Raw genomic sequence first — 27,289 nt, forward strand, 5'->3', positions numbered from 1 at the left:
AATTTCAACTCTACGACAATTAGTTCTTGAGCTACATTTTTTTTATACATCGCAGCCAGTTTGAGAAGCGCTTGCTTGAAAAGAGGCTTTACATGCTCATGAGGCTACGTTAACTAAAGGTTAAAGATGTATTAAAATCCTAGATACATTATGGTACAGTCAACGGCAAAGGAATGTAACTATGTTGGTTCGAAGCAGGCATTGTTCTCTGCTTATTGAAGTCATTATTTCAATTCATTGCCATCACAATGTGTAATACAGACCTAATTAAAATGGTGGGGGACAATTTGCCTACTGTTTCTTTCGCCGTTGAGTGTACATGTGGAAAGTATTCATTGTGAACTGCTAAATGTGCAGTTGAAAATCACTATCAACCACTTTAGGATGCTAAAGGGTTACTTAGTTTGTAAACACACTTTATACACCAGGGTCAGCCCATCATGGTTTTCACATGGACCACCTTGGTACTTACGAAGCTGTAAATAGTGTGCTATGTGTTATCTTATGTATTGTATTTAACCTGTGATCAATGGCTCAAGTACTTAGTGGCCATGCATATAAAAATATTTTGCTCCCTACCCTTGCATTGCCAAAGCATGTGGCATTCAACACATCATCGCAACCTTTAGCCAGGGACAAGTATTTGTGTCGTCATGAAGGAGCAAACCGGGCACAGCAAAAGTAGATATATCACATTTAACATTCATGGGGAAGCAAGGGGCAGAATCTATACATGTGGCAACTTTAGTCTGCAAGTTTGTTGCAGGTCTTATCTTGGTCGAGCAGTACAAGTTGTTTTACCATTGAACTTCCTTGGAATGAGATTTCTCCTTCAGTAGAACTTGGATGGTTATGTTGATGGTTTTGTTTCAACACCACAAAACAATGTGCAATGTAGGCATAGGTGGAGTTCTGGAGGGGGCAGGTGGAGTTCTGGAGGGGCCAGGGGGGGGTCCTGGCCCCCCAACTTAAAGAAAACATAAAAAAAACACATGATTAAGTTCAGTTACTACATTTTTGTTATGAAGCCATACCGCAAATCTTGATGTTTGGCATGTGCGGAAATTGCACCGCAATAGCGGGTCTTAGACGATTTGATTGATGTGTACAGTTTGAAGAAAGAAAAAAACATAAAATGACTTTGTGTTGAACCAACAGTTACTGCTGAGACATCAAAATAACTTTTCAATTTAATTTTTCTAAAATTTCTGAAGCTTACTATTGTACCGTAACTTTTTAAAAGTAATACGAGTATTGTATCAATAAAAAAATAATGAAATAATCGTAGTGTTTTGCTTTTTAAAACTGACAACCAATATACTAATTAATATTTGTTTACTTAAGTGAGGAAATTTAACATTTTCAAATCGAAAAGGCCTAAAATTCAGTGTTTTTAAGTTGTTTTTTTTAAAAAAAAAAATCCGGGGGGAAGGCCTCCGGACCCCTTGTAAACTAGGGGTACCCTCGGGTACATCATATGCTTCTCCCAGAGTCTGCCCCCCCCCCCCCCCAAAGCAAAAGCTCAAACTCCACCCATGAATGTAGGTACACATATATTTACACTTGATTTCACATCTTTTATGATGTTAGTACATGCACAAAATAGCTTCTACAATATTAATGCTCTTCTTGAAGGTTCGCATAACCACTTTTTGTACATGCAAAATAATGTAACAGTTATTTTTAGTGGTTTTTATTTGATTTTATCTGCGACGTTTTGTTCTGGTTTCCCAGAACTTTTTCAAGCTAAAGCTACACATACAACAATACAACCTCACATGGCTAGTCACTTTACAGTATCAGAGTTGTGTAGCTTTAGTTTGAAAAAGTTCTGGGAAACCAGAACAAACCGTCGCAGATAAAATCAAATAAAAACCACTAAAAATAACTGTGTTAGATTATTTTGCATGTAGAGCAGTCAACTATGAAACATACAGGTTCAAAAGAATATTTATTGAATGAAACATTCATACTGTAACTTGATACTTTTATTGCTTTGAATGAACAACATTTGAACAAACATGGTGATGTACCGTGACCAAACTCAAAACAATGTGATGCATTTGCACACAAATGGATAAAAAATAGTTTTCAATGTGCTCATATCAAAACACAAGGAAGACAATGACTAGGTATTAATGCATATTTCCTCAACCTAAACTTCCATAAACAAAAATAAATGAGTATTAACAACAATAGAATGTGTAATGTATGCATTTCAATCTACTATTAAGTAACTGGTCTAATAAAAAAAAAAACGTATCATCAGAAAATATTACAATCACGATACACTTTAAAAGCTGTAAAATTACAGATCAACAAATGTATGTAAATATATCTTTATCAAAGAACAAAAATCTTGGTCCATTCTTATGTACAACAGTAATAGGAAAATATATTGCATTTTCTCTGGAACAAGTCGAAATGCTGTGATTCTTTTTTACGCTATTTTCTCTCTAACTCTAAATCATACACACTATCATTTCAACACATCACATATTTACAGCATATGTTCTATACTGTACTAAGATAATGCGACTAGATTTCACTATGAATAAAATATGCTTGTGGAAGACCAGTACTTAAATATTTAACAAAAGACAATCACTTGTGCTATATGAACTCTAATAAAATATATTTATTGTGAAAATAAATTTTATGCACCATGAACCACCCCAGAAATTACAAGTATAAACAGAAATTATGAAAACAATTATAATGCTTATTCTAAATATAAAGTAGTATTTCCCCATGAGAACTCATTTCTCTGATTTATTATTCACATTACTTTGCAATCTCTTCCTTAATTCTTCACTATGCTTTGCAGAAATTGCTGGAAAAAGACAAAATTAATATTTTTTGTACACTCAGTCTTATAACATGGAAACTGAAGGTTGCTAAGAAGTATTTTGCTTGGGTATCATTTGAGGCTTTGCGGATATTAAGGGCAAACTCTACAAAGGTCATTTTTTTATTGCATCATATTCATTAAAGAACATAGGAACTCTGGCAACATCTGACAGGAGTCTGCCTTGCCTCTAATGCTCTGAAATTTGCTTTAGAATAGAACAGACGTTTAGAAAACTGCCAATTCCCTCAACTTGTATTTTGCGAGTTCACCTCTAATATCCACAATGCTTCATATGCTTTTCTTAGCACCAAGTTATTTATTTATATTGGTTTCAATTAAGAAAGTAAACAAAAATAGGTTACAGTTTGCATCCTATTTACATAGCAAAATGGTTTTCTATCATTATATGTTTTGCATCTGTATTTGATTTACCATGAATCTAACTAAAATTAAAGGTTAGAGGAAGACCACTGTTCGGAAGTATTTTCTGCATATTTTACCTTGACGCAAAGCAAGAATGATACTTTATTAAAAATGAGTGTATTTATCATTATACAGGAAAAGTAAACATTATTTGTAGCCACAGAACTAAGATGAGCACAAATTTATTTACACTTGAGCAATTATTCTTCTATGTACCTTACTACCTTCAAACCCTTTACTAGTTCCTACTTTCAACAATACTAACTAGCAGTTTGATTTCAACCTATACGTATACTCGCAATAAATTAAGTTGAGACCATATCACGTTCTTTCTAGGGTATACTCTTTAATTTTCCTGGCTCTAGATCAAGATCACGTCCAACACACACAACAAACAATTATCTTGAACAGAACAATAATAATATATTTTACACAACATTTAAATCCAACAATGTAAGTACATACAAAAAAATGTACTTTGCTTTGGAACAATGAAAATAAAAATATACTACAGAATGACAATCTATTAAATGCTTGTTTACAACTGCAGTAGTAACAAAGATTAATGCAAATTATTCTAATATACCCAGATTCAGTTCTTTGTTAAAATTATTTCTGCTCACTTTATCTTTAAATGCATGGATTGCAATTTTGTAACAACTTACTGACACTGAATCATCCATTACATTTTTACCCTGTGTCCGACCAATGCAGTGATCTCCCACAGTGACATTGTATGAATGACTTTTGGACCATGGAGGCATGCAACTCCTTACAAATACTACCAACATAATAACCGCTTATTACGAAGTTTTTAATAGTGATGCCTTACTCTCAGAGCTAAATATTTCTTCCTCCGACGAGTCATCCTTCTCGGAAAGCAATACGATCCTCTGTGCAGTGGAAGGAAGGGGTTTGTAGCTGCTGTGCCTTGCTGTCGGTTTGGTGTCGATCAGCAAGTCTTGAACGGTTTCTGGAAGCGGAGCATTCAGGGTTTCTGGAAGCCACAAGTTGAGAATGCCGGACGAGAGGCTCAGCAATCCGAAGACCGTGTACTGGAAGTCTGGAAAAACGTGGCCCTGAAACGTGGGGAAAATACTAGACTTGAGTTGACATTTGTTTGAAGAAAATTGCAAGTACTGGTCCACACTTTTCTACTGTTGGAACAAGTGGCGAGTATTCACAATGCAGACCGACATCAATTATTGACCAAAATGGATCATCTATATACGAGGTTCTGCATATCAAAACAATTAAGCATGCCCAGTACAAAGTGAAAATGGCATTATCAAGAGTATAGTTTAAATTGTTGATATATTTATAAATAACCTGTTGTTTGCTTCTTTATGGAAAACTTTCTCAGATGTGAAGCAAGTCTTCAAGCTTTCCTGGCAAGAGAGTAAGTGGAAAAAAAATCACTTCCACTAAGAAGAATTAAAGACTAATTACATGAATTGAACAAGTGTTCTCGGGTTACCAGCCAGGTTAAGTCTATGTTGACTTCCAACGTTTCGAGCACATATATAGTTCTCATCATCAGGGAATATAGGAATGGAGACCAGTGTAGGTTTAAATATATGACAATCATGGGGTGGAATTTGGATTCTGTCTTCTTATTGGCTCGCTCTGGATTCTGGTGTTCTTATTGGCTGCAGCTTTGTTTTTACGGAGGAGCGAGTTCCAGGCGTGACTGAGCTGGAGTTCCACGTTCCTATTGAGATTGGTGCTTTCCCGTGATATGGATATGGCTTCTTTTACTCGTCGATCCCAGTAACCGGCACATTTGGCTATTATTTTGATGTCAACAAATAAATCCCTGTGTACCTCTGTGATGCTGTGTTCTGCAAGTCCTGACTTTTCTGGTTGGAATAATCTGATGTTGCGCTGATGTTCGTTGTCGTTATTCAATGGTGCATCCTGTTTGGCCTATATATGGTGTCCCACACTTGCATGGAATATGGTCTACTCCTGGAATCCGTAGCTCCAGGTATCCTTGACTGAGCAGAGAAGAGCCTTGGTCTTGAGTGGTGGTCTGTGGATGGTCCTTACTCCTTGTATTGTGAGAATTCTACTTAATTTCCCAGAGGTGTGCCCAATAAAAGGTAAAACTGTTGTAGTGGGACGTTCTCCTGTGTTGCTGCTAGCAGGGGAGCTGTGTGGTGAAGGGATCACATCCCCATGTTCGGCTGGTCTGGGTGGTGAAGAATCGGCCCTTCTAAGGACCACACTGTTGTCCAGGGTTGGTTTCCGCTAAGATGTCACTGCCTTTTCATTGCCCTGTTGATGTCACTGATGTTGTATTCTGTTGTAGCGTGGTTCTAAGATGGTTGAGTTCTGAATGTAGGTTATCTTTGTCCGAAATGGGACCGACGAGTAAAAGAAGCCATAGCCATATCACGGGAAAGCACCATTCCCAACAGGGATGTGGGACTCCAGCTCAGTCACGCCTGGAACTTGCCCCTCCGTAAGAACAAAGCTGCAGCCAATAAGAACACCAGGATCCAGAGCGAGCCAATAAGAAGACAGAATCCAAATTCCGCCCCATGATTGTCATATATTTAACCGTACACTGGTGTCCATTTCCATATTCCCTGATGTTGAGAGCAATGTATGCGCTCGAAATGTTGGAAGTCAACATAGACTTAACCTAGCTGGGTAACCCGAGAACACTTATTCGAATCACATCGCCAGGAAAGCTACAATTCCTAATTACATGAAGTAATAGAAAATTCTACTTAAAAATAAGGAAGATTTAACATGAAATCTATTTTTGTAAGTAACTTTGGCAACACTATGAGTAGCCACCTATTTTCTACCATAAATGTCTACTCATCAAGGTCAGAGTAGGTAGGACAGAGGGGGCAATTGCATCCTTTGAGAGTCTAAATTAAAGAAAGATTAAGTTAAGCTGTTGAACAGATTCTCTCAGGACATCAACATGTGAGTTCTGGAAAGGTTTCAGAGCTTTTGAGAGCTAAAATCACTCTTATCTTCAGGGTAAAAGTGAAGATGAGAGTGATGTTAGCTCTTGAAAGTTTGGAAATCTTTCCAGAACCCACCTGGTTGACATCCTGAGAGAATCTGTTGATCATTCCTCAGATGTGTCATTTTTCTGATTTACCTTATGAACATAATGATTCACACATAAAAATTCTGGGTATAAGGAAAAACTGAAATCTTGCAGACATTAATTATCAAATGCTATATGACATTATAGACCATAGCTGCACCTTAGTTGAAATATTGTGTAAAAGCTAAATATGCACCAGAAATAACAACAGAACAAAGTAAGTGCAAGACACATCATTTACCCTAAATTATATTGCATTTTTTATTTATTATATATCAGGAACATAGAAGAAATTGCTACTGGTAATGTTTCGTAAATAGGGATTTTGTGAAACAAGATCGGTTACACGCTTGCCTGTTAAAACTAGAAGAAAAAGCAGAAGACAGTCAACTCACCAGCATTGCTAAAAATGGAGAGACAATTCCCCCGATGCGAGCAGCAACTGACACCAGCCCCATTCCAGAATTTCTCAAAGTGGTTGGAAACAGTTCTGCACTATGAATGTATACCACAGCGAAACTAGCTGCAATTCCCAATTTACCTGAAACAATACAAGTCAACGATTGATTAATTTGAATTTTTGGGGTGCCTCGACCCTTATGGCCATTTTGTATCCTTCTAAATAAAAACCCTTGCAATAAAATTAAAAAAGTGGTGTAAAGGGACCTGCACAGGACAAACACAACACATTACAAAAAGGAAGGGTAGTCTAAAAACATCCTCAGAAATCGTGTAAAAGACACATGTTTCTCAAAAAAGCTAAAAACATTTGGTAAAATACTGTCCCAACATGGATGATAAATCATTGGCAAGGTTAAAACTCAGTCTGAGGAAATTAAAATCGGCACATTCCTGAAGAGAAGAACATGCCGAACACTTAAAACGTTACAGGTACTGAACAGCAGAGGGTCCAGCCCTTGCAGGAAATGACTTTGTGTGAGATGGCTGTCAACAAAGCTACCTATTGTATAGGGAAAGTAAATATGTTAACAGAGCATCTATTTTGGTGAAAGGTGTTACAAAAATGTTTACAGTATACTTTGTTAGGATCATATAGTACATGACTACAAAATATAATGTTCAAAATTTAGTACACCAGACATATTGTAGATTCAATTATACTATACAGTTGCCACTAAATTAATATTACTCACAATGGCAAAAAAAGATAACCGAGATAAGATATAACTTGCACCACATGCCATTATTTCACTAAGTGGCAGAAGTCCAGTTTAGGGATGTGCTTACTTTTGCAGTTTTTGCCATATCATGTAGCTTCTTTGGAAGTTAGGACAAGGACAAGAACAGTCCAAGTTTAAAGCATGGGAAGGTGAGTTTGGTTAAAATAGAAGGTAAAGGACAATCCAGAGTGCCCTGTAACTCGCCAGCCTCAGGTGGAGTAGGAAGCACTATATTCTTTTTTTTGTGTGGCCATATGTGATGCAAGATATCATATTTGTTCTGAGAGACAACTTACCGCTCAGAGCCATTCCAGTTTTGAATGCATTTACCATCACCTCTTTGCTGTGGGGAAGAAGCTGAACACCTAAGCAGGAGATTCCACCCAACACCATGAATCCACACAATGACCATCGTCTCCCAACACTGTGGAAAACAAGGTGGTGTTACACTATTTACATTATATGTACAGACCCACACATATATACAGGGTGATTCAAATGTCATGTCCCATAGTTAAACTCCCTTATTAGTACAAAAAAAAAAAAAAGAAAGAAAGAAAACGTGGGTAAAGTTGCAAATATGTGAGTTTCAACTTTAAGTGCTTGAAATTTCAACACATGCACCACTGAGGCTGTACAGTGGTAGTCAAAAATACCATGTTGCCATATGCTTTGCCTGGAATCTTGTATGTCAAAGCAATACCATACTATACTGGGAAATTAAGAATTGATGACAGGCAGAGTAACCCCTCCCCCCTCCGTACCTGCATGCCACTGGTACACAAACTGTTACTGTGCGGTAATGAACTGTATGCCTCCCAGGCATGCACACACATTGCCAGCCCAAGGGGTACCCATGCTTAACATGGTGAATGTGCACCATGTACTGCACCTGGATTGTCATTTGTGTGTTTTGCCTTTTATACAGATTTGGAGGAGAAGGGGGTCTGCATGTGTCACGTGTTCATATTTTTTACCTTGCCTATAATTATTGTCATTAATACTTAATTTGTCCAGCACAGCATGGTATTGCAATCTGGCAACATGGCACTGCCAGATACTAACGAGGCTCGCACCACTGTACAGTGCAGTCGTTAGCATGGACCCAGTTCGTATGTACTTGAGTTGAAGATTCCTGGTGTAGATGGAGAACCAATTGAGAGCCATGGGCTCCAGTGTACTGAAGAATCTTTCACACTACTGGTATCCAAGCACTAGTGAAATGCTGGTATAAGTGCATTAGTGTTACATTGAGAAATATAAATCTTTTCTACAAATCCCAATATGTCCTGTCATTCTGAAAAATCAAAACTCCCAGATTGCTTATACTTGGTACTCTATCACTGCTCTACTACATCTTTAGATTAAATCAGATTCATCACACTTATACACTCACTCACTCTCACTCTCACTCTCTCTCTCTCTTTAACCTCAAAATACTTTTCAATGCAAGTCATGACACTTTTAAACTTTGCACTTGGTTAATAACAAGTAAAATAAACATTTCTACTACCTCTGAAGCAAGTATATTGTCAAAAAGTATGCTGGAACTTCTATAAGGCCACTTAACGCTGTTGCAACATATCGGTTGTCTCCTAAGGCACTTGCAGCCATTGTTAGCCCATAATAAACTGCACTGTTGACAAACCTGAAAGCATAAAGCATTTAATCAGCATCACTTAAACCCACTGCGAATTGTGTAAAAAGTTGAATACTTCGTAGTACGCATTATAACGATGGAAAATGTCATTATACACATACTTTCAAGGGTATCCGTTTACAAAGCTACATGACTGTAAAGTACAATCAGAAAAAACAAGTTTGCTACCAGCAATGATGAACTGATTAATAGATTAATACAGCTTCTGACCTTTCCGTAAATTGCTCCCAAAATGAACTATGATGAGAAAAATTATTTGAAAAAAGCATGTAATGAAGTTGTAAATTTCAATGCATAAATATATCTGTTCTTAATCTACATTATTTACTTGATATACTGGTATTTTGTTAATTGTGAGACTGTCTAATATTTAATGAATATTATGAAAATTGTGCTGGTAACAATAAAGTACAGATTACCAATACTGATATTTTTCTTTTAACCCTTTTCTATTTCGCTTCGTAGCTCTTCCTTTATCTTTCTTACATTCTCTGATACTGATATTCTACTGATGTAATATGAAATGGTAAACATTTTGTGATCGGACCCCAGTCCTGATAGCTTATCTGTGCATAAAGTATATTTGAAACAAACTCAATAAACTGTGTTTTTTTAAAGATATTTACTTTACAAACTTGAGGCATATAAATTATGCCATTATCTTTCATGAATAAGATTACACATTGGCAGAATTTTGCACTAAATTATCATATTGATAAAATTATCAATAAAGCAAAGTACAGTTAAATCTATCACATCTGTAATACAGTAAAACCTCACTAATCCGGACCCCGATAAGCCGGACTTAGCTTAATCCAGACAGGCAAAAGAAAAAAAAAAGCAGAATGCAAGGTTTTAAATGTGGCTAGAAGTAAACAAGAGAACTTCCCAAAGAAAAGGCAGCCAACCACTGATGAAATTCTGTTTCCCGGATACTTTGTACTGTATAGGAAGGTAACGGGCCTTTGCCCTTTAAATACACCATAATAAACATGTTTTGTTGCTATAAATGGAGTTTTAATGCACTTTCTACTGTTCTTTTACGTTATTTCAGTTAATCCGGACTTTCGTTAAACCAGTCAACTTACCCCCCCCCCCCCATTAGTCCAGATTAATGAGGTTTTACTGTATTTATTAAAGACTAATGTGATCCACTATACTTTTCTTTTAAAAAGGATACATGTATTTATGGAAATGCTTGAGTTTGTGTTTTTTTTAAATCCACTTTATGTACAGTAAGGCTAATCGGAACTAGACCTACAGTTTAAAGTGTGATCCGAACCACTACGTGCCTCCACCGGAACCTGGCACCCCTTTGCAAATGCTTGAATCTCATGGATAATTTCCATAAATTTCATGATGGAAAGGGTTGATAATTTAACATGACTGGCAATGTCAAAATTCAATTACAAGAAATAAACATTAACCACAGGAGGATGGAATACTCACCATGAATACATCTGCACCAACGTCCTTAGAAGCAGAATTCTGTGCTTGCAGATTTCAGTCATCCCTTCCTTCCTGTACTTGGAATCACTGGGTGCTTGGAGGTTGAAAGGTTTCTGAATGGAGTTGCCGTTCTTCTTCCCAATGAACTGAAGAATCTCTTTGGCTTCTGATGATCTTCCATGCGTAAGCAGCCACCTAGGGCTCTCTGGAATGTAGCTGGAATTTCAAATGAAATTTAGTCACTTTTCACCAATCACAAAAATTTCCAATTAATACAATTTGAAAAAAAAATTTACATCGTATGATTTAGCACACACAGGAAGGCAATTTACATCTCTACGCTGGCAGAAACTAGGCACTGTTCACATTAACAGCAATTCAAAGGCAACATATCCCGTTGCGGTAGCAATGACAGAGACAATTTCACACAGTAGCAAAAAATCAGGTGAAACCAGGGCACAGTATGCCAGAGACCTTGTTGAGCCTGCATTTTTTACGGCAATTTTTACACAGATTTAGGTCTGCTTAATTTTACTATCCCTACTGTTTTGGAAACTGACCTCGACATGCATTTATAAAATCATACCCTGTCACAACAAAGTAAGAATTTGGAAATGCACATATTGTTATTTTTACATTGCTTCCTTACAAATAATCATACTTTATATTATTAAATCTGCTGAATATTTCAATGTACTGCACATAGATATTTCTTGAGAGTTAAGAACATAATGAAATTTAATGTCAGCTACAAAGGATAATAGAAAATAATAATAATCTCTTACGAGACAAAAAGTAGAATTTTTAAGATGTAAAGTAGAACACGTTTAAAATATCCTCCTATATTACAATTTCAATGTTTATTCTGAAGTCTTATGAAAATTGTATGCACTGCCATATGCCAGCAATTGGCTTGTCCTGTCACTAACTTCTTCACACGGAACCAGCACCTTCTTCCTGTTGTTCCACTTGGTTTTCTTACATTCAGTTGCCGTTGCTTTGCCACCTCTTCAGGTTAAATGATATGAATAATGAGGATTAAATGAAGCATATGAAAGAACAATAATGCCAATAATAATACCAATAATGTATAACCACATTTAAAATTAATCATTTTGCAAGAAAGGCATAATCAGGATAATCCAACAATGATATCCAGATTTTGCCATACCTGGCTTTCAGTACCTAAAGAAATGACTTTATATATAGAGCATTGCGACTTACTTACAAGTAGAGAAGTAACAAGAATGATCCGCTGGCTGCACTGACCAAAGTAAGCATTCTCCACCCCGGTATAGCCCACGCCATCGCTGAATAGATGACAATCCCGAGAGCAAAGAACACCTGGAAGACAGTTCCGCAAAAGGCCCTCTGTGAAGATCCAACTAGCTCGCTCATAAGTACAAAGGTGGCGAGAATATTACCAGCACAACATACTCCAACGAAAAACCTGTAAAAAAAGATTCATCAGTAATATTACCAGTATGTGTGATCTGAAGTTGAAATCATGCTGACAATATTCCTGCATAACGCAATCTCTAATGAGTTTGAGTTTACGTTCACTTTGTGCACAGATAAGCTAATCGGGACTAGACACACACTTTAAAGCAAGATCCAAACTACTATCTAAATCCAATGGGTATAAAATCCAGGACCCCTTTATTGCAAGGTGATGACGATACCACTCTGACACATCACCTCCACTATCGCTAAGGTGGAGAATGTGTGGGGCCCCCTCTATCCTGCTATGTGCTTTCATGGTATGGCGTGGGTGTAAAGCACAGACTGTCTGCTGTACTGTTTGCAGTTGTACTTGCAAGCCTTTTCAAGGTCATTTGTCACTCAAACTACCTACTACCTGGTTGTTGGCCTGGGACAGCCTGACTTCCTCCATGCTGTAAATGTTATACATATATTTATTTTTATCAGGCTATAATTTCATTTCATGAGCACATCTATTTTTCTTTCATCTTCTTGCCATTATTTGGTGAACTTTTTCTTTCTTTCCAGCATAGGTAGGGATGTGACGAAGCTGAAAATTTACCGATGCCGATGTGCTCACCGATAATTTTTGGAACCGATGCCGATATTTAACTGATTCCGATACATAAGAACAGAAATTGGATGTTATTTTCAGCATGACAAAAATAAATTTGCTATGATATGATATGCAATGGAAATGTAAATAGCAAATTTATTTTTGCCATGCTGAAAATAACATCCAATTTCTGTTACATATATATTCTCAATAGATGCAAATGTACATCTACAAAAAGTGGTTATGTGAACTTTTAAGAAGAGATTTAACATTAGTAAACAAGCAGTTCTTTCAAATGCAATTCTTGTTCTTAATGTTGTAAATTTAATGCTGGCAGATTCAACTTCAGAAACATGAGTTTTTGAAGCACTTCTGGAAGTAATCTACTTCTCTTATCCCAAATCTGTCGAGCAACACTGAACACTCATTCACTGAATCCTGTATGCCCAAGTATTTTCTCATCACTTTCTTCAGGTTTGGATACTCATTTTTGAATTTCCAATACAACAGTGTATCCTGGTCACGTGGAATGGTTGGTTCAGCAATGTACTCTTTTATTTCTGATTTTGAGATAGGTTGATCCTCTGAATGAGAGTTTGCAATAATTTTATTACAAAAACTCTACAGTGATGAAGAATCATAACCTAATTTTCCATAAATCTTACAAAACTAAAATATAAAACTAATCAGAAGGTAAACTCTAGTATAATCTGTACCGGTTTAAATATCAGATTTTTGCCGATGCCGATATGTCAATTTCTGCCGATTTTTATATATCTGTAATCGGCTTCGGCATATACCTAAGATTAGGTGAATATTTTTAGTGCCTATTGCAGGCAATTTGAGACAAAACATAGCTTGAAATGAGGAAACAATTACACTGGTTGACATTTTGAGAAAAAAGTTCAGATGTTTTCAAATCAATAGGTGTTTCTGGAAGTATTTTGAATGATGATCACAGAAATAACATTAATTTTTTCCCATCACAATCAAAATTCTCATCTTCGCCTTTACATTAAATTTATTACATAATGCAACAAAAGGGAAATATCAGTTGTTTTCAAATCAATAAGTGATTCTGGAAGTATTTTCAATGCCTATCACGCAAATTGCATCCACGTTTTTCCATCATGTCAGGATTTTCCACAATTTTACAATCAAAATTCTCATATTTGCCATTACACATATTACAGAACGAACAAAATAAATGTATGCAAGGGAAAGTTAGACTGTTTACAAACCAATAGCTGATTGTGGAAGTTATTTTAATGCTGATGATGCACATGACATCCATTTCCCCCCATCGCGTCACTCCCACCATATTGACATTGATTATTGGACATTTTGTGAAGGAAATTTTCACAAGGATTTCGAAAATAAAACTACGTAATCAAAGTCAATACAATTTTCATGCCAACGTGTCATGAAAAGGTGGATTAAATATATACAATTCTACATGCATTTATGGTTCAAAATTAGCCTCCTCGATGACGCAGTGGTAGCATCGTCGCCTTGTAATCAAGGGGTCCCGGGTTCAATACCCGGTGGAGGTACAAGTGGTTCGGATCCCACTTTAAACTGTAGGTCCAGTCCCGATTAGCCTTACTGTGCATAAAGTGGACTTAAAACATCAATCCAATCAAAATTTGAGGATTTGTATTGTAGAAAATCAATATTTTACCACCATTTAAACAGAGGCATCTATTGGGGAAATAATGGAACTACACATTTTATTGTGAAATTAAGGCAGTTAATATATTGCCAATTTCTGAAAAGAAAAAAAAACGAAAAAAAAACCACCCTAGAAGCGATGGGCAAAAATGGACTTAATTTTTGGAATCAGCACGCTGAAATTATTCAGAGACAACAGTCATCTGCGAGCCATCGAAACCCATGGCAACCAGTGTTATTGTTGCTTCTAATCAAAGAGCTTATATAACAAGAGGCCTCAATCGGACTCGAGAAGCATCGTACGTAAATCCCTAGTAGTTTGGCATTTACTAAACTCGTATGTCTCTCTCTTAGACAAAAGAACTTTGCTGAGCGGGACCTTCTAGACGGGCATCAATTTGCATTGTATGGAGGCTGATAAGTGATAACATCATATGACTGGTCTTATGTTTTGGTGAAATACACCAATTGAATGAACTAGGAGTTCGAAAAGGAGATCTTGTAAACATATTCATTTCAGACTAAGACTCACTTACATTTGTACTTTCGTGTATAATACTAAACTCAATTACATGTTATGTTAGTGCAAGAAATGTTTGTTTCATCAGCGCAAACTACGAGAATTTGTGAACCCAGCTGATTGGTAATGTTGATTACATGAATGTCCAACGTATAACTACTACTAATATTCCTTCATTTAACACAAAATAAAAATCTTGATTGCAATTTGTATATCTGGATTATTGTGCATACGTTGTCGGAAATTGTGAAGTTCGAAGTGTAAAGGTCGTGTTTTTTCTTCCTAGACACAGAGGATATTCAGTTCTTCTTCAATAATGCATTACATTCCGGTTTACAAGCATTATGTGCACTATGATAAACATGACATGAAATAAATATGTCCATCAACGAAATTTTGCAACTTCGTTCAATTTTAATAGCCTATTTTACAAATATATGGTAGATAATTTTGTAACTTTGTACCCAGTGTGAACAATGGATGTTATATTTTCTCCTTGTAAAATCTTTCTGTCAAAAGCAGCAAGATCTTTATGATTATTTGGATGTAGTTAATGAACTTATAAAAAAAATGTGTACTTGTGTCACATAACAGTATTTAAAATATCTTGAAATGTAAAAGAAATTCTGTAGATAAGTTCATAAAGTTAAAATTTGCAATTTAAAGATTAACAATTCATACCCTTGCACAGTCAGTCAATGTGATTAGTAACTTATTTGCCTTGCACAGTCAGTCAATGTGATTAGTAACTTATTTGCCTTATTTTTATTTATGTTCCATATGAAAGAGTAGGAGAGCGAGCCTGTTCTAAATGTCACAAGTGCAAGGGGAAAATATAATTACCAACTTATATCAGTGAATTTAAAATTGATATCTACGTACGCTCGAATTCGTAATCTGACGTATTTAGATTCATTATACACACACCTATTTTGCATGGCTACATGTCCATGTACAGTTAGAAGTAAATTGTATCTAACTAACTCCCTAGCCTTCTTAAACCCGAAGGTTCATGGCTGCAGCAACACAGGCCTTCCATCTTTCCCTATCTTGAGCAAGTTCTATATACTCTTTTCCATCCCTACCGATTTCCCTTAGGTCCATCTCAACGTTGTCCCTCCATCTTTGTCTTGGCCTTCCTATAGGTCTCTTACCATCAGGTTTCCCAACAAGAATCCTGTAAACTCCTCTTTCCTCTCCCATTCGTGCCACATGGCCTGCCCACCTACTTCCTAAAACTTACAATTTGTCCTGATTCCTGAAAAATAACTTGCATCATGTATTGACTCATGATTTTTACCATTGTTTAGCTTGTCTACCGGAAAGGAATATAAATTATAAGGATTTTAGAATAAGATATTCCTCTAACAATATTTTCCAGATAGTACATGAGACCTACTGTGTTCTCTTGCTTTTGGCTTTGGATTTTGTAAATAAAGTAAGTTACTTTCAATAATATTCTCAGCAAGTTTCATTTTCCATGGGGTCGTAAATTCCTTCTCATAGATTTGAATTAGTCGGTTAGGTCATTCAAGTTTGGTGTTTTTGGTATCCAGGTATTTTGAACAGTTTATGCTTGCTTGTTACATTTTTTGCATTAGTAATTGTACACTTTCTCTCTTCGTCCGCACACGTGTGTATACCAGATTTCTCGAAAATTAAAAATTAATTCAAAGCACACTCGGGTATTGCGTTTCCAAAGTTGAAAAGTTTATTTAATATGAAAGTCCAAACTTAAAAGCCACGGCCGTGTTTATGGGAAAATAATGGGAAGAGTTCAGTTCTCAGTAGTTCGAGGATAGTAAAATTTAAATACCTGAATTATAACTAATAACTATTGATCATGGATGTTATTCACTAATCGTAAACTGGTTAATAATTACATTATTATTAAATTTAAAGAGTTTTCAATGAATATTTCCAAACATCTCACTGTACATATAGATGTGCATTAATTATATTATCATTTACAATATTTTTCATTATGTACATTGAGATTTTTATTTACAAAATTTTCAAATTATATATCTAAATATCTGGGGTATAAGGGGTGATATTCCACATAGTACACCCAACTGTCAACCTCACTTCCACATAGTACACCCTGGACCAGGGGTGCCCACAGGGGGGTATTATAGCGCAGACTCCCCCATCGAGGGATTTTTTCCTTATTGTAATTTAAAATTCAACATTTATATATTTTTCAAAAATAAATGTAAACACCTTAGGTACACAATCTCCATTAGAAGAAGAAAATGAAGTATTTTGAGGTAGCGATGCCCACAGGTGGGTTTGTGGACTCTCGTTATGTCCAAGCAACTTGGATTGAGAATTAAATATTGGGGGAGGGGGGCAATATCCGACTATTGAATATCAGTGTTAAATCTTAGATTATCCTGGGAATTTTAGTTAGTGGGGCTGAGCATTAAATTTGGGGGGGGATATCCAACTCTTGTATATTAATAATACGACTGATACTGTAGTGGAAAATGTGGTTTGTGGGCAGAGATTTCTTTCTTTTGGAGGGGGTAATATCTAGGTATCCTTCAACATAAACAGTAAGTCCATAATTTTGGTTGGAGGATTGAATATTAAATTTGAGGGGAGGAGATATGGAGCTCTTAATAAAGTGTAAAATCTTAGATTGTAAAGGGATTTCTTTAGGGTTCGAACATTATATTTGGAACTATATTTAGCGATATGGCATGTGCACGTTTTGGCGCCGAACATGGGAAAAGAGTAGATGGAAAAAGTAAATATTGAGGGATCCTATGAAAGTATTGACGTCGCATTAAATTAATATTCTTGCAAGCCTGGAAAGAAATGGATATAAAAATTTTCTTGCTCGCTTCTCTCGCAATTTTCCATTACATAAATGCCTGCCTTACATTTTCACAAGACGATTGTGAAGAATTATACTGTATCTGCATTACAAGAAAACAATATTATCAATAGTTTTTCTTGTATGTATGCATTGCTTGCATTATAGAATTATTTTCCTGTAGTTTACGGTTATTACAAGCATAAGAAAACAGTTTTTCTTTGTGATGTTTCAGGAGAACACACGCTCCTTTCATCAGACATTTATTTTCATTTTGACTGAATGAAAATAAATGTCTGATGAAAGGAGCGTGTGTTCTCCTGAAACGTCACAAAGAAAAACTGTTTTCTTATGCTTGTAATAACCGTAAACTACAGGAAAATAATATTATCAATATTTATTAATAATATTTTTTTTTTTAAATATAATGTTTAGTGTCGGTATACTGCTTCATTTAAAGCAGGTGAGTCATTTTGATGATATGGTTCTATTAGCAATATTATTGATTCCCTGTAGGCCATGCTGCAATAGTTGTACTAACTGTGTACTTCATAGTAACGCCTTGCACATTACTCGATAAAACAGGAAAATAAATAGTATCAAATTTGCATTTCTAATTTATTGTTGCAGGGTAATTTTGCTTTAGCAAGTGAAATTTGCACTGAAGATGAAATCCATTTAATTATTGTTATGGATTACTAAAAAAATTGTAGTTACCCCAAGCAGAGGGGGTGAGTTCTTTGAAGGAGGCACCTTATTATATTCTCGTCCCGGCCTTAGGAATTTCTAGCCAGGGTTCTGTAATTCTCGACATTAAGTTGTGTAAGACTTTGTGTTAAATACCCAAATTGTGGGTTATTGAAATCTTGTTCTCCAACCACAAACAATGTTTAAATACATATTTATATAATTATGACATTTGATATTGCTAGCTTTCAGTTATTTTGAAAATTCGAACCATTAAAAAATATGGACAGTTTAACAGGCTATTGTATTCAAATAAAAAGAATTATTACGTATTCACCCAAAATATTTTGAGGGGTAATGCATCCACGGTCTAGCTGGGGGACGGAAACCTCTGTTTAAGGAGGTACGGGCAGATCAAATATCGTGTTCAATAAAGCTTAAAAAAACGTTCCTTTCAGTAGACACACTATCGTAATTAAATACTTCATGATTAACATGATTTTGGGGGGACGCATGATGAGATTTGGGGGCGATTGTGCCATTGGGCTTGGGGGGATGGGCACCCCTGCCCTGGACTGCATTCTGCAGACAAACAAGGCTCTAGCGACTGGTCTATGGCCAGTATAATTCTGTGTGTTGTCCTGTTTTTTGTCCTTACATGTGTTGAGCGCCAGTTTACAGCCTCAGCTTTTAACGGAAGACAGAATATTTTAAGATTTTAGTTATGCAACTTTAGAGTTGTTATTTGTAACGGTAAGGGGGCTGGACCCCGAATAATGTGACGAGTGGAAAATAGTCTAAGCAACGGCGGCTCGAAGGCCAGAATTCTCTAATTTTCTTGTTGTACGTAACAGCTGTGCATCGGCGCACTGCAACGATTTTTCTATCTGCTCCATTAGCAACACTACTTCTTTAGTTGTGTCGCGCATCGCACGGCAGAAATATCTGTGTTGGACTCTATATACGCTCTTTGCTTCTAATATTCCAGATGAAGAAAAATGGTGCGGATAATGGTGATTGAGGTCTCCAACTTGTCAAGCCAAATATCTTACAGTGCATTTGAAATGATCATCTGTCTATTGAACTCTTGACAGGTGCTGAGCAGCATTGTCGTCACCGAGCTCCCTCCCACAAGAAAAAAGGAAAAGATATGTTTGCCCCCTCCACGGGAAAGAGACATGTGGAAACTGCACCGTGCGATTCTGCATACACTGTGACCCAAGATCAGTCATTTTCAATCGTAGATTTGTTCATAGGTCCAATCACAAGTTCTTTTTTATAAAGCTTCTTGAATAAAAACAATCTTATTAAAATTATTTTCAATATTTATAAAAAGTATTATATGTTTCTTTAAAAGTAAAATTGCAAGATGTTACGTTTTAAAAAAAATATTTGATAGTAAGATGATATTGTAATTTATTATTGCTTCAATACATAATAAACTGTACATAGGATTATTAAAGTACCATGAGAATACGGACTATAAGATGAAGTACCTGATGACAATTAATTCTTACCTTGCAATGATAAACCCTGTGTATGAAGAAACGCTCGAGCTCGCTATTCCAAAGGACACCATCCCGAGCAGGGACAAGAACATGGTCTTCAAGCGGCCGAATGCATCTGACACGGGGCCCAGCAGGAAGGCTCCTACCATCACTCCACCCATGTACAGGGACTGTGCAAGCCCCAGCTCATACGAGCCATCACAGATCAAGTTCCACTGCAAACAATCGAACACAAAATCTTCAGTATGGTAGTTAAAACAATTGTAACAACTTAATTGCGCATAAAGAGTAAATAAAAACAAATATTAAGGATGATAAAGATTATTTGGCAGTGTATCCACCATGTGTACGAGATTGCATGTATCCTCTTGTGACCATGTTGAAAATTGGCTGGTATTCAGTTGCTTGGTAATGATTTTATTTTTATGGTCTTTTCTCTTTTCTCTTTTCCTTTACAGACAAAGATGAAAAATCTGTTGAAAAGAAATTTGTGTGCATTCCATTCCACAAGGGATTCTCACATAAAATTGCAAAAATTTTTAGAAGTTTTAATTTCAAAATTGTTTTTAAATCACCAAGAAGTTTGGAATGTACATTTAATGAATTCAAAATGAGGAACTCGCTACCGGATGTGGAAACCACAGGAATATATAATATAAGTTGTTCATGTTCGAAAGATTATGTGGGACAAACGGCAAGGAAAATGGCAATAAGATGGCACGAACACGATTTGGACATTATAAATCTAAACCCAAGAACAGGTTTGTCAACTCATATCATCGAAGAGAAGCATTTGATTAAAAAGAGAAGGGTTTTAAAAAGATTAACGGGAAACACAGAGTTGAATGTCTGGGAAGCCTCATTCATTGCAGAAGAACACTGGAATAAATTAAATAATGAAAATGGTAACATAGATCCAGTGTGGAGTTTTCTTTTTCACAAATGGAGTAAGCCACCATCTTTAAAATTTAATGTAACAGAAAACATCAAGAGACTTTGTGAAAACAATGATGAATTTGAATTACCTGATGATATTTGGGATTCATAATTTTAAAAAATCTAAAATAAAAATAAAATAGACTGTTTTTTTCACAGTTAAGTTGCTATATTACAACAATGTAACATTGACAACATCCATTATATAACAGATTCTTTTTGTTTAAAAATTACTAACCATTGTTATAACTGTATCTTTAGTCAAAATGAAAATAAATGTCTGATGAAAGGAGCGTGTGTTCTCCTGAAACGTCACAAAGGAAAAAACTGTTTTTCTTATGCTTGTAATAACCGTAAACTACAGGAAAATAATTTTATCATGCAAACAATGCGTACATACAAGAAAAACTAAGATTTGAAAGGTAGTCAGAAGGTAAAATCATGATAGCAGTTACCCTGTCACAATTTTTTTAGTAGTTGTTGAGGTTCTATCTGTCTTATATCACATAAACAACCATGCAATGTTGAAGATAATATAATTTATCAAAGATTTTCTCTCTCACTGATTTCAGTGCAAAAAGAAAAGTATTGTCTGAGAACATTCCCTTATTGCAACTTACCTCTGTAGCAATGGATGTAAACTTATCCATATAAATCACTTTATTGCAGTTATGGAGGGAGCCGTTGGGACAAGAATTTTCATATATTGTACTATTTTCCACGATGCAACTAAATGTGGGATCCGCACCTGAAATGTACAAATAAATTATGTGCAAGTTACGAGGGTGGATTGAAAAGTTCGTGGCCTGACCTAGAAAATGAGAAGATATTTGGATAAGTTATGTTTTATTTTTCCACGTAATCCTCCTCGAGGGAGATACATTTACGCCACCTCTCCGGTAACGCTGCTATACCACTTTTAAAAATTGATTCCTCAAGGTCTGCAAAATACCCCAGTCCATCACTTTTCACCTCTTCATCCGAAGAAAATCGCTGACCCCCCAAAAACTTTTTCAGGTTTCCAAACAGGTGAAAGTCCGAGGGGGGCAGATCAGGCGAATAGGATGGGTGCGGCAACAGTTCGAACCCACAGGAATGAATTTCTGCCATGGATGCAAGGGACGTGTGAACGCGCGCATTATCCTGGTGAAACAACACCTTTCTTCGCAGCATTCCTGGCCTCTTAATTTTAATTTCCTCGCGTAAACGTCGCAGCAGGGTGCAGTAGTATTCAGAATTGATAGTCTTTCCTTTTTCCAAGAAATTGATTAAGATAACGCCCCTAGCATCCCAGAATATTGATGCCATAACCTTGTTTGCCGACAAAACCTGTTTGGCTTTCTTTGGGGTAGGAGATCCTTGTCGTTTCCATTGCTTTGATTGTTGTTTTGATTCCGGTGTATGATGGTGCACCCATGTCTCGTCCATAGTCACAAATCTGCCAATAAACTCCTCCGGATCACTTTCAAACAGTTCCAAACAATCACGGGAAAGGGTGAGTCGAGTGCGTTTGTGTTCAACTGAAAGCAACTTGGGTACCCATCTCGCAGACACCTTAGAAAACCCTAAATCGTTCACGATAATGTTTTGTGCTCGCTCATAGGGAATGCCCACAGTCTCAGCTATCTCGCGGATTTTGATTCTGTGGTCACTCAAAATCAGGTCACAAATTTTATTGACATTTTCTGTTGTGGTCGACGTTACAGGCCTGCCACTGCGGGGGTCATCTTTAATGCTGTTTCTTCCACGCTTAAATTCAGCCACCCTACTTTTTCACCATGGAATACGAGGGCGCGGAGTCTCCAAGCGTCTCTACCATGTCCGTATGAATTTGCTGTGGTGTTTAACCCTTTTTATGCAGGTACTTAATGACAGCGCGATGCTCTATTTTCTCCATGTCACAAATTTCCGTCACTTCTGCCCACTAAAAGTCCTCGCCTGAAACAATAGAGCAATGAAATGAAATGAAATTTTACACGGTGACTACCAAAGGATATAGCTATGCAACTAATGTATGAAACTTAAAATTAAAAGCTTCCTTCCTACTCAGGCCACGAACTTTTCAATCCGCCCTCGTATTACCCTGAAGAAAATAAACATACTCATATTATACAGAGCATTCACGAGACAAGCGGCCCGGCATCAGCGCGTGTCTTTCCCGATGATTGTGAAGAATAGTAATAGTAATAATCATAATACAGAGCACAAAAATAATGCTGTCACTTTTTGGGATTTTTAATAGATAATCATTTGGAATGGGAGGATCATATCAGTAGAGCTGAATCCAGAGTTAGCAAAGGGGTTTATTTAATGCGTAGGTCAAGATTGTGTATAAGCTTGAATGTTCTAAAAACTGTTTATTATGCACAGATACACAGTCATTTAAGCTATGGTACCCTACTTTGGGGTCATCAGCCTTCAATAAAAAGGTTATTAAGAGTGCAAAAGATATGTGGAAGATTAATGTGTGGTCTTCCAAGCCGTTGCCACTGTAAGTTAAGTTTTGTTAGACTAGGTATTATGACAGCTCCTGCTATCTTTGTATTCCAATGCGTACTCTATATAAAAGAAAACATTCACATTTATGAGGAGTTAGGGTGTTCACATACCTATCAAACCAGAAATAGGGATTGTTTAGATGTAATTACAACAAGACACAAAAAACCTTTTACTACATGTCGGTTAAGTTTCACAATGCTCACCCTTTGTCTTTAAGGCAACTGCCCTTTATAAAATTCAAAAGAAAACTGCAAAAAATATTGACTGATAATTGTATATATAAGGTAGAAGAATTATTTTAAATTAATTTTGTTAAGTAAAATAGTTATGCTTGTAAGATAATAATGTTAACTACTAAATTTATGTAAGTTGTGTTACGTTTCTAAGATGCTGTTGGGATGTATGTTTGTAAGATTTATATATACTTTATTAATATAAGGCTAGGTTATATTTCTGACGATTGTAATACATGTGATGTTTTCTTATGTTTCTACAATACAAATTATTATTATCCTATTGTTATTAGTTTAGTTTATTTGCGTCCAAGGCCTACCGGTGTGTACAAATTACAGTACATGGTAATATAGGACATGTCAATACTTACATTACAATACAATACTACATTAATAGATTTTACAAATACAAAATATATAGCCAAAAATTGTAAAAAAAATTGGGTCTTACTCTGGTATTATATCAAAATCACAAAAAAATATAACATGAGAAGATATAGAACATTGCAGCCTACTTCTAGGTGATACTAATTATCCACTTTCATTTGACATTTAATTTTACAAGAATAATATGTGATTATACTACATTATGTAGCTACATTTGTCTTATGTAAAAGTCGCTTCCATGTATTCAGCTATAGAATAAAAAACATGCTTCAGAAGCATTGATTTTATCTTGTGCTTGAATATCATCAATTTTGGTTCTTTCCTCACATCTTGTGGTAGTTTATTGTAGAGATCTATGGAAGAGTTTAAGGGACCTTTCTTACATAAGTTAAGGCAGCAGTGTTTTATGTGAAGTTTGTCTTTATTTCTTGTGTTTAGGCCATGTATTTCCTCATTTGTGGCAAAGTTGGAAATATTTTGCTTAACATAAATTAAGCATTCATAAATGTATATGCAGGGGAGAGTTAACACATTAAGTTTACGGAAAAGAGTTCTACATGAATAAGTTTTCTTTACTCCAGCTATGATTCTTATAACTGTAACATTGATCAAACTACAAATAAATTACTGATGACAGGAGCATGAGTCTTTCCAAAACATTACATCAAAAAACATTTTTAAATGCATTGATCGATTGATTAATTTATTGCCATCTCCACTTCTTCATGTAGGTACAAATTGCACCATGATATGGATAAAATTAGAATACAATTGTAATATTATAAAATAGTACACAATTAGACTAGCATAAATAGTAGGAGATAACAACACAGAGAATAGTAATAGAAAAGGCTAATCCCCTAATCTATGTAAAGGAAAAACACTAGTATAAATATACAAACCATAACACTATTTACCTGAAAAAAATGGAATACAATGTAGCCTACCATTTTAAGGAACACAAAATCAGTTGAATATGCGAACGGGTCAAAAGTATTTAATCAATACTGGCTGGCTTACTACAATTCTAAATTTAGTTTGATTATGATTCCTGATGTCCTCTGGCAAACTTATAATTTTATTTCTTGATTCTCTAATGCTTTGAGTTTTTGATGCACGAATGCCTGCAAGATGAAATGAGCTATGTGTGCAACCAGGGATAGACAAAACTAAAAATAATTCCTTTTCTCTCAGGAGCCGGCATTTCTTTTCTTCTTGCAAATACGGGCTAAGAGAGCCATGAATCCAAGTAAGATAATCTATGAAATGTGATCTTAATACATTTAATGTATTAATTAATACAAGATTGGATTAAAAGTAATTAATTCTTGCCCCAGAGTGGCCTTCCTAAAGAAGGCTCAACTTGTAACAGCATGTATAACTACAATACTACATTCTAATATATGGCAGACTCTACCACATTGCTGCAGATAAAACTCTGCTAGCAACAGTGAAACAATTTATAATGGCATTCTCATTCAATGGTACACGTGATACAGAAAACATACAAAAAATAATGGTACCAGTTTCATAGATCGGAGGCACATTAAAATCGGATATTTTGTGTTTCGCATAGTTCGTACTTACCAATTGTGCATTGCGGAACATAGTTCAAGGTGCCATTATGCTTTTTACACGAAAACAAACATTTTTCTACTAAAATAAAGCATTGTTTATCTTTCTAAGTGCTACCGAATGCACGTAACTGTGCAATATCGCTTACTTGATATAACTTTTTTTGTTTTTGAATATCAGTGTTTCCAACGTGCTTCACCGAAAAACACCTACTATCGTGTTCGTCACGTGTGCAAATTGTACATTATGCACGGGTAGCTAACTGATAGCCCCACAAACCATTCCGATAAGGTTAGGTTAGGCAAGCATAGTTAAAAAAAGGGGGGGTTGGAAACACTGACATTTTTCCCCGGTCAAATAGATACCATGATGTAAGAAAATACCTCGACTAACGTTGGAAACCTTAGAGAAACTCATTTCCGTAAGTAGTTTCTTCTGTAAAAATGAAGAAATGTGTCTCCGACGTATGAAACTGTTACCAAAATAATAATAATAAAAAAATAACATAATACACATTGATTATGTTGTATTTCTTACCAGTAAAAACCAGCTGGATCATGTGGAATGATGCATATGTATTCAACAGGCATAACAGGAAGTAATATCTCTTCTGCTGACTTCCAAATTCACCAATTTTCTGAAAGACTTCATCAATATCCATTTCGAATTACCTAAAAAAAAATTAAAATGCATTTTAACATACTAATAAAACATTCTATGTTATCAATATTTCTTTTAGTGCAAATGCAATTGTCTTGGTAATAAATCGGAAGTGATATTATAAAATGGGTCTTTCTGATGATGTGGTTCTAATGCTATTTTCCTTAAAATCAGAGTAGTCCAGGTTCAATTCCCATTTAACAATTTAGATCTCCAGTGCCGATTAAAAACAAAATAAACCATTATGTGCAATTTTCCCCAAATTTTGTGTACGATTAATTGGATTTCAGGTGTTTCTTTCTAAATCTAAAAATTAACAAAATTACTTTTAAACTTCGCTCACCAATCTATTTTCGCTTCTATTGTGCACAGGAAGCTTTTATAGTCAGGTGGACGATTTCCACTTCACCCCAGCCCACGTAAAATGAAATAGGGTTTGCACACTTATTCTTACAGTGATTTTTCTTCCTCTTTTATTTTAATATAATTTGTTATTTTGCAGACACAAAATAAAATTTACAATACTTTAATATATCACACTGAAGTAATGGCTGAAAATTTAAAATAAAAAAAGTACCTCAAAAAGGAAAAGTATTAACACAGAGAAGATAATTTTCTCCGAGGTATTAACATACTTTTGGAGTTACTATTGTATTCTAGACTCTGGAGAGAATAATTTCATGGCCAGCGATTCAAATTGAAATCACCATATGTTGACAAATGACAAATCTAGTTTGTTTTCCCTGCCATGTACCTACTTCGATTTGAATAATTGTGCCACTAAATCTGCTTACCTATGATTTTTTAAAAAAAATACATTAGGAGATTTGCTATGCAATACGGAATATCCTTGCTGTCATTCAAAACTTTTAATTTCGATGACAGAATAATGTTGTATACAATACGACCACACCTCCATGGGGCAGAAGGAAATTGTTGGTAGGTATCGAAAGAAAACCAATGGGCTTTCAGCACAGAACTCAAACTTTCCTGCTTGCTTTCGTCTGCCACCTATAGGCACTTTGTAAAGGAAAAACCTAGGTCCGCTTCAAAACACAAACATCACATTTTACTACTACGTATTTGACAGCTATTTAACTCTTATGTTGAACGCGAGTCT

At 35.7% G+C, this 27,289-nt stretch overlaps 1 protein-coding gene across 1 annotated transcript; it reads right to left on the minus strand.

The window, feature by feature from the left end:
- Nucleotides 1-1,973: 1,973 nt before the first annotated feature.
- On the minus strand, nt 1,974-27,178 carry LOC145986792 (solute carrier family 22 member 15-like). Its single transcript, XM_083121218.1, has 10 exons — nt 26,964-27,178; nt 26,047-26,180; nt 21,436-21,563; nt 19,889-20,094; nt 11,863-12,084; nt 10,635-10,850; nt 9,039-9,173; nt 7,822-7,949; nt 6,740-6,885; nt 1,974-4,353 (listed from the first exon to the last, which is right to left on the minus strand). Exons 2-10 carry the CDS (start codon nt 26,168-26,170, stop codon nt 4,078-4,080), a joined length of 1,581 nt encoding a protein of 526 aa, XP_082977344.1. The 5' UTR covers nt 26,171-26,180; nt 26,964-27,178; the 3' UTR covers nt 1,974-4,077.
- Nucleotides 27,179-27,289: the final 111 nt, after the last annotated feature.

This window comes from Lepisma saccharinum, chromosome 4, assembly GCF_977018435.1.
Source record: "Lepisma saccharinum chromosome 4, izLepSacc3.1, whole genome shotgun sequence".
Taxonomy (NCBI): domain Eukaryota; kingdom Metazoa; phylum Arthropoda; class Insecta; order Zygentoma; family Lepismatidae; genus Lepisma; species Lepisma saccharinum.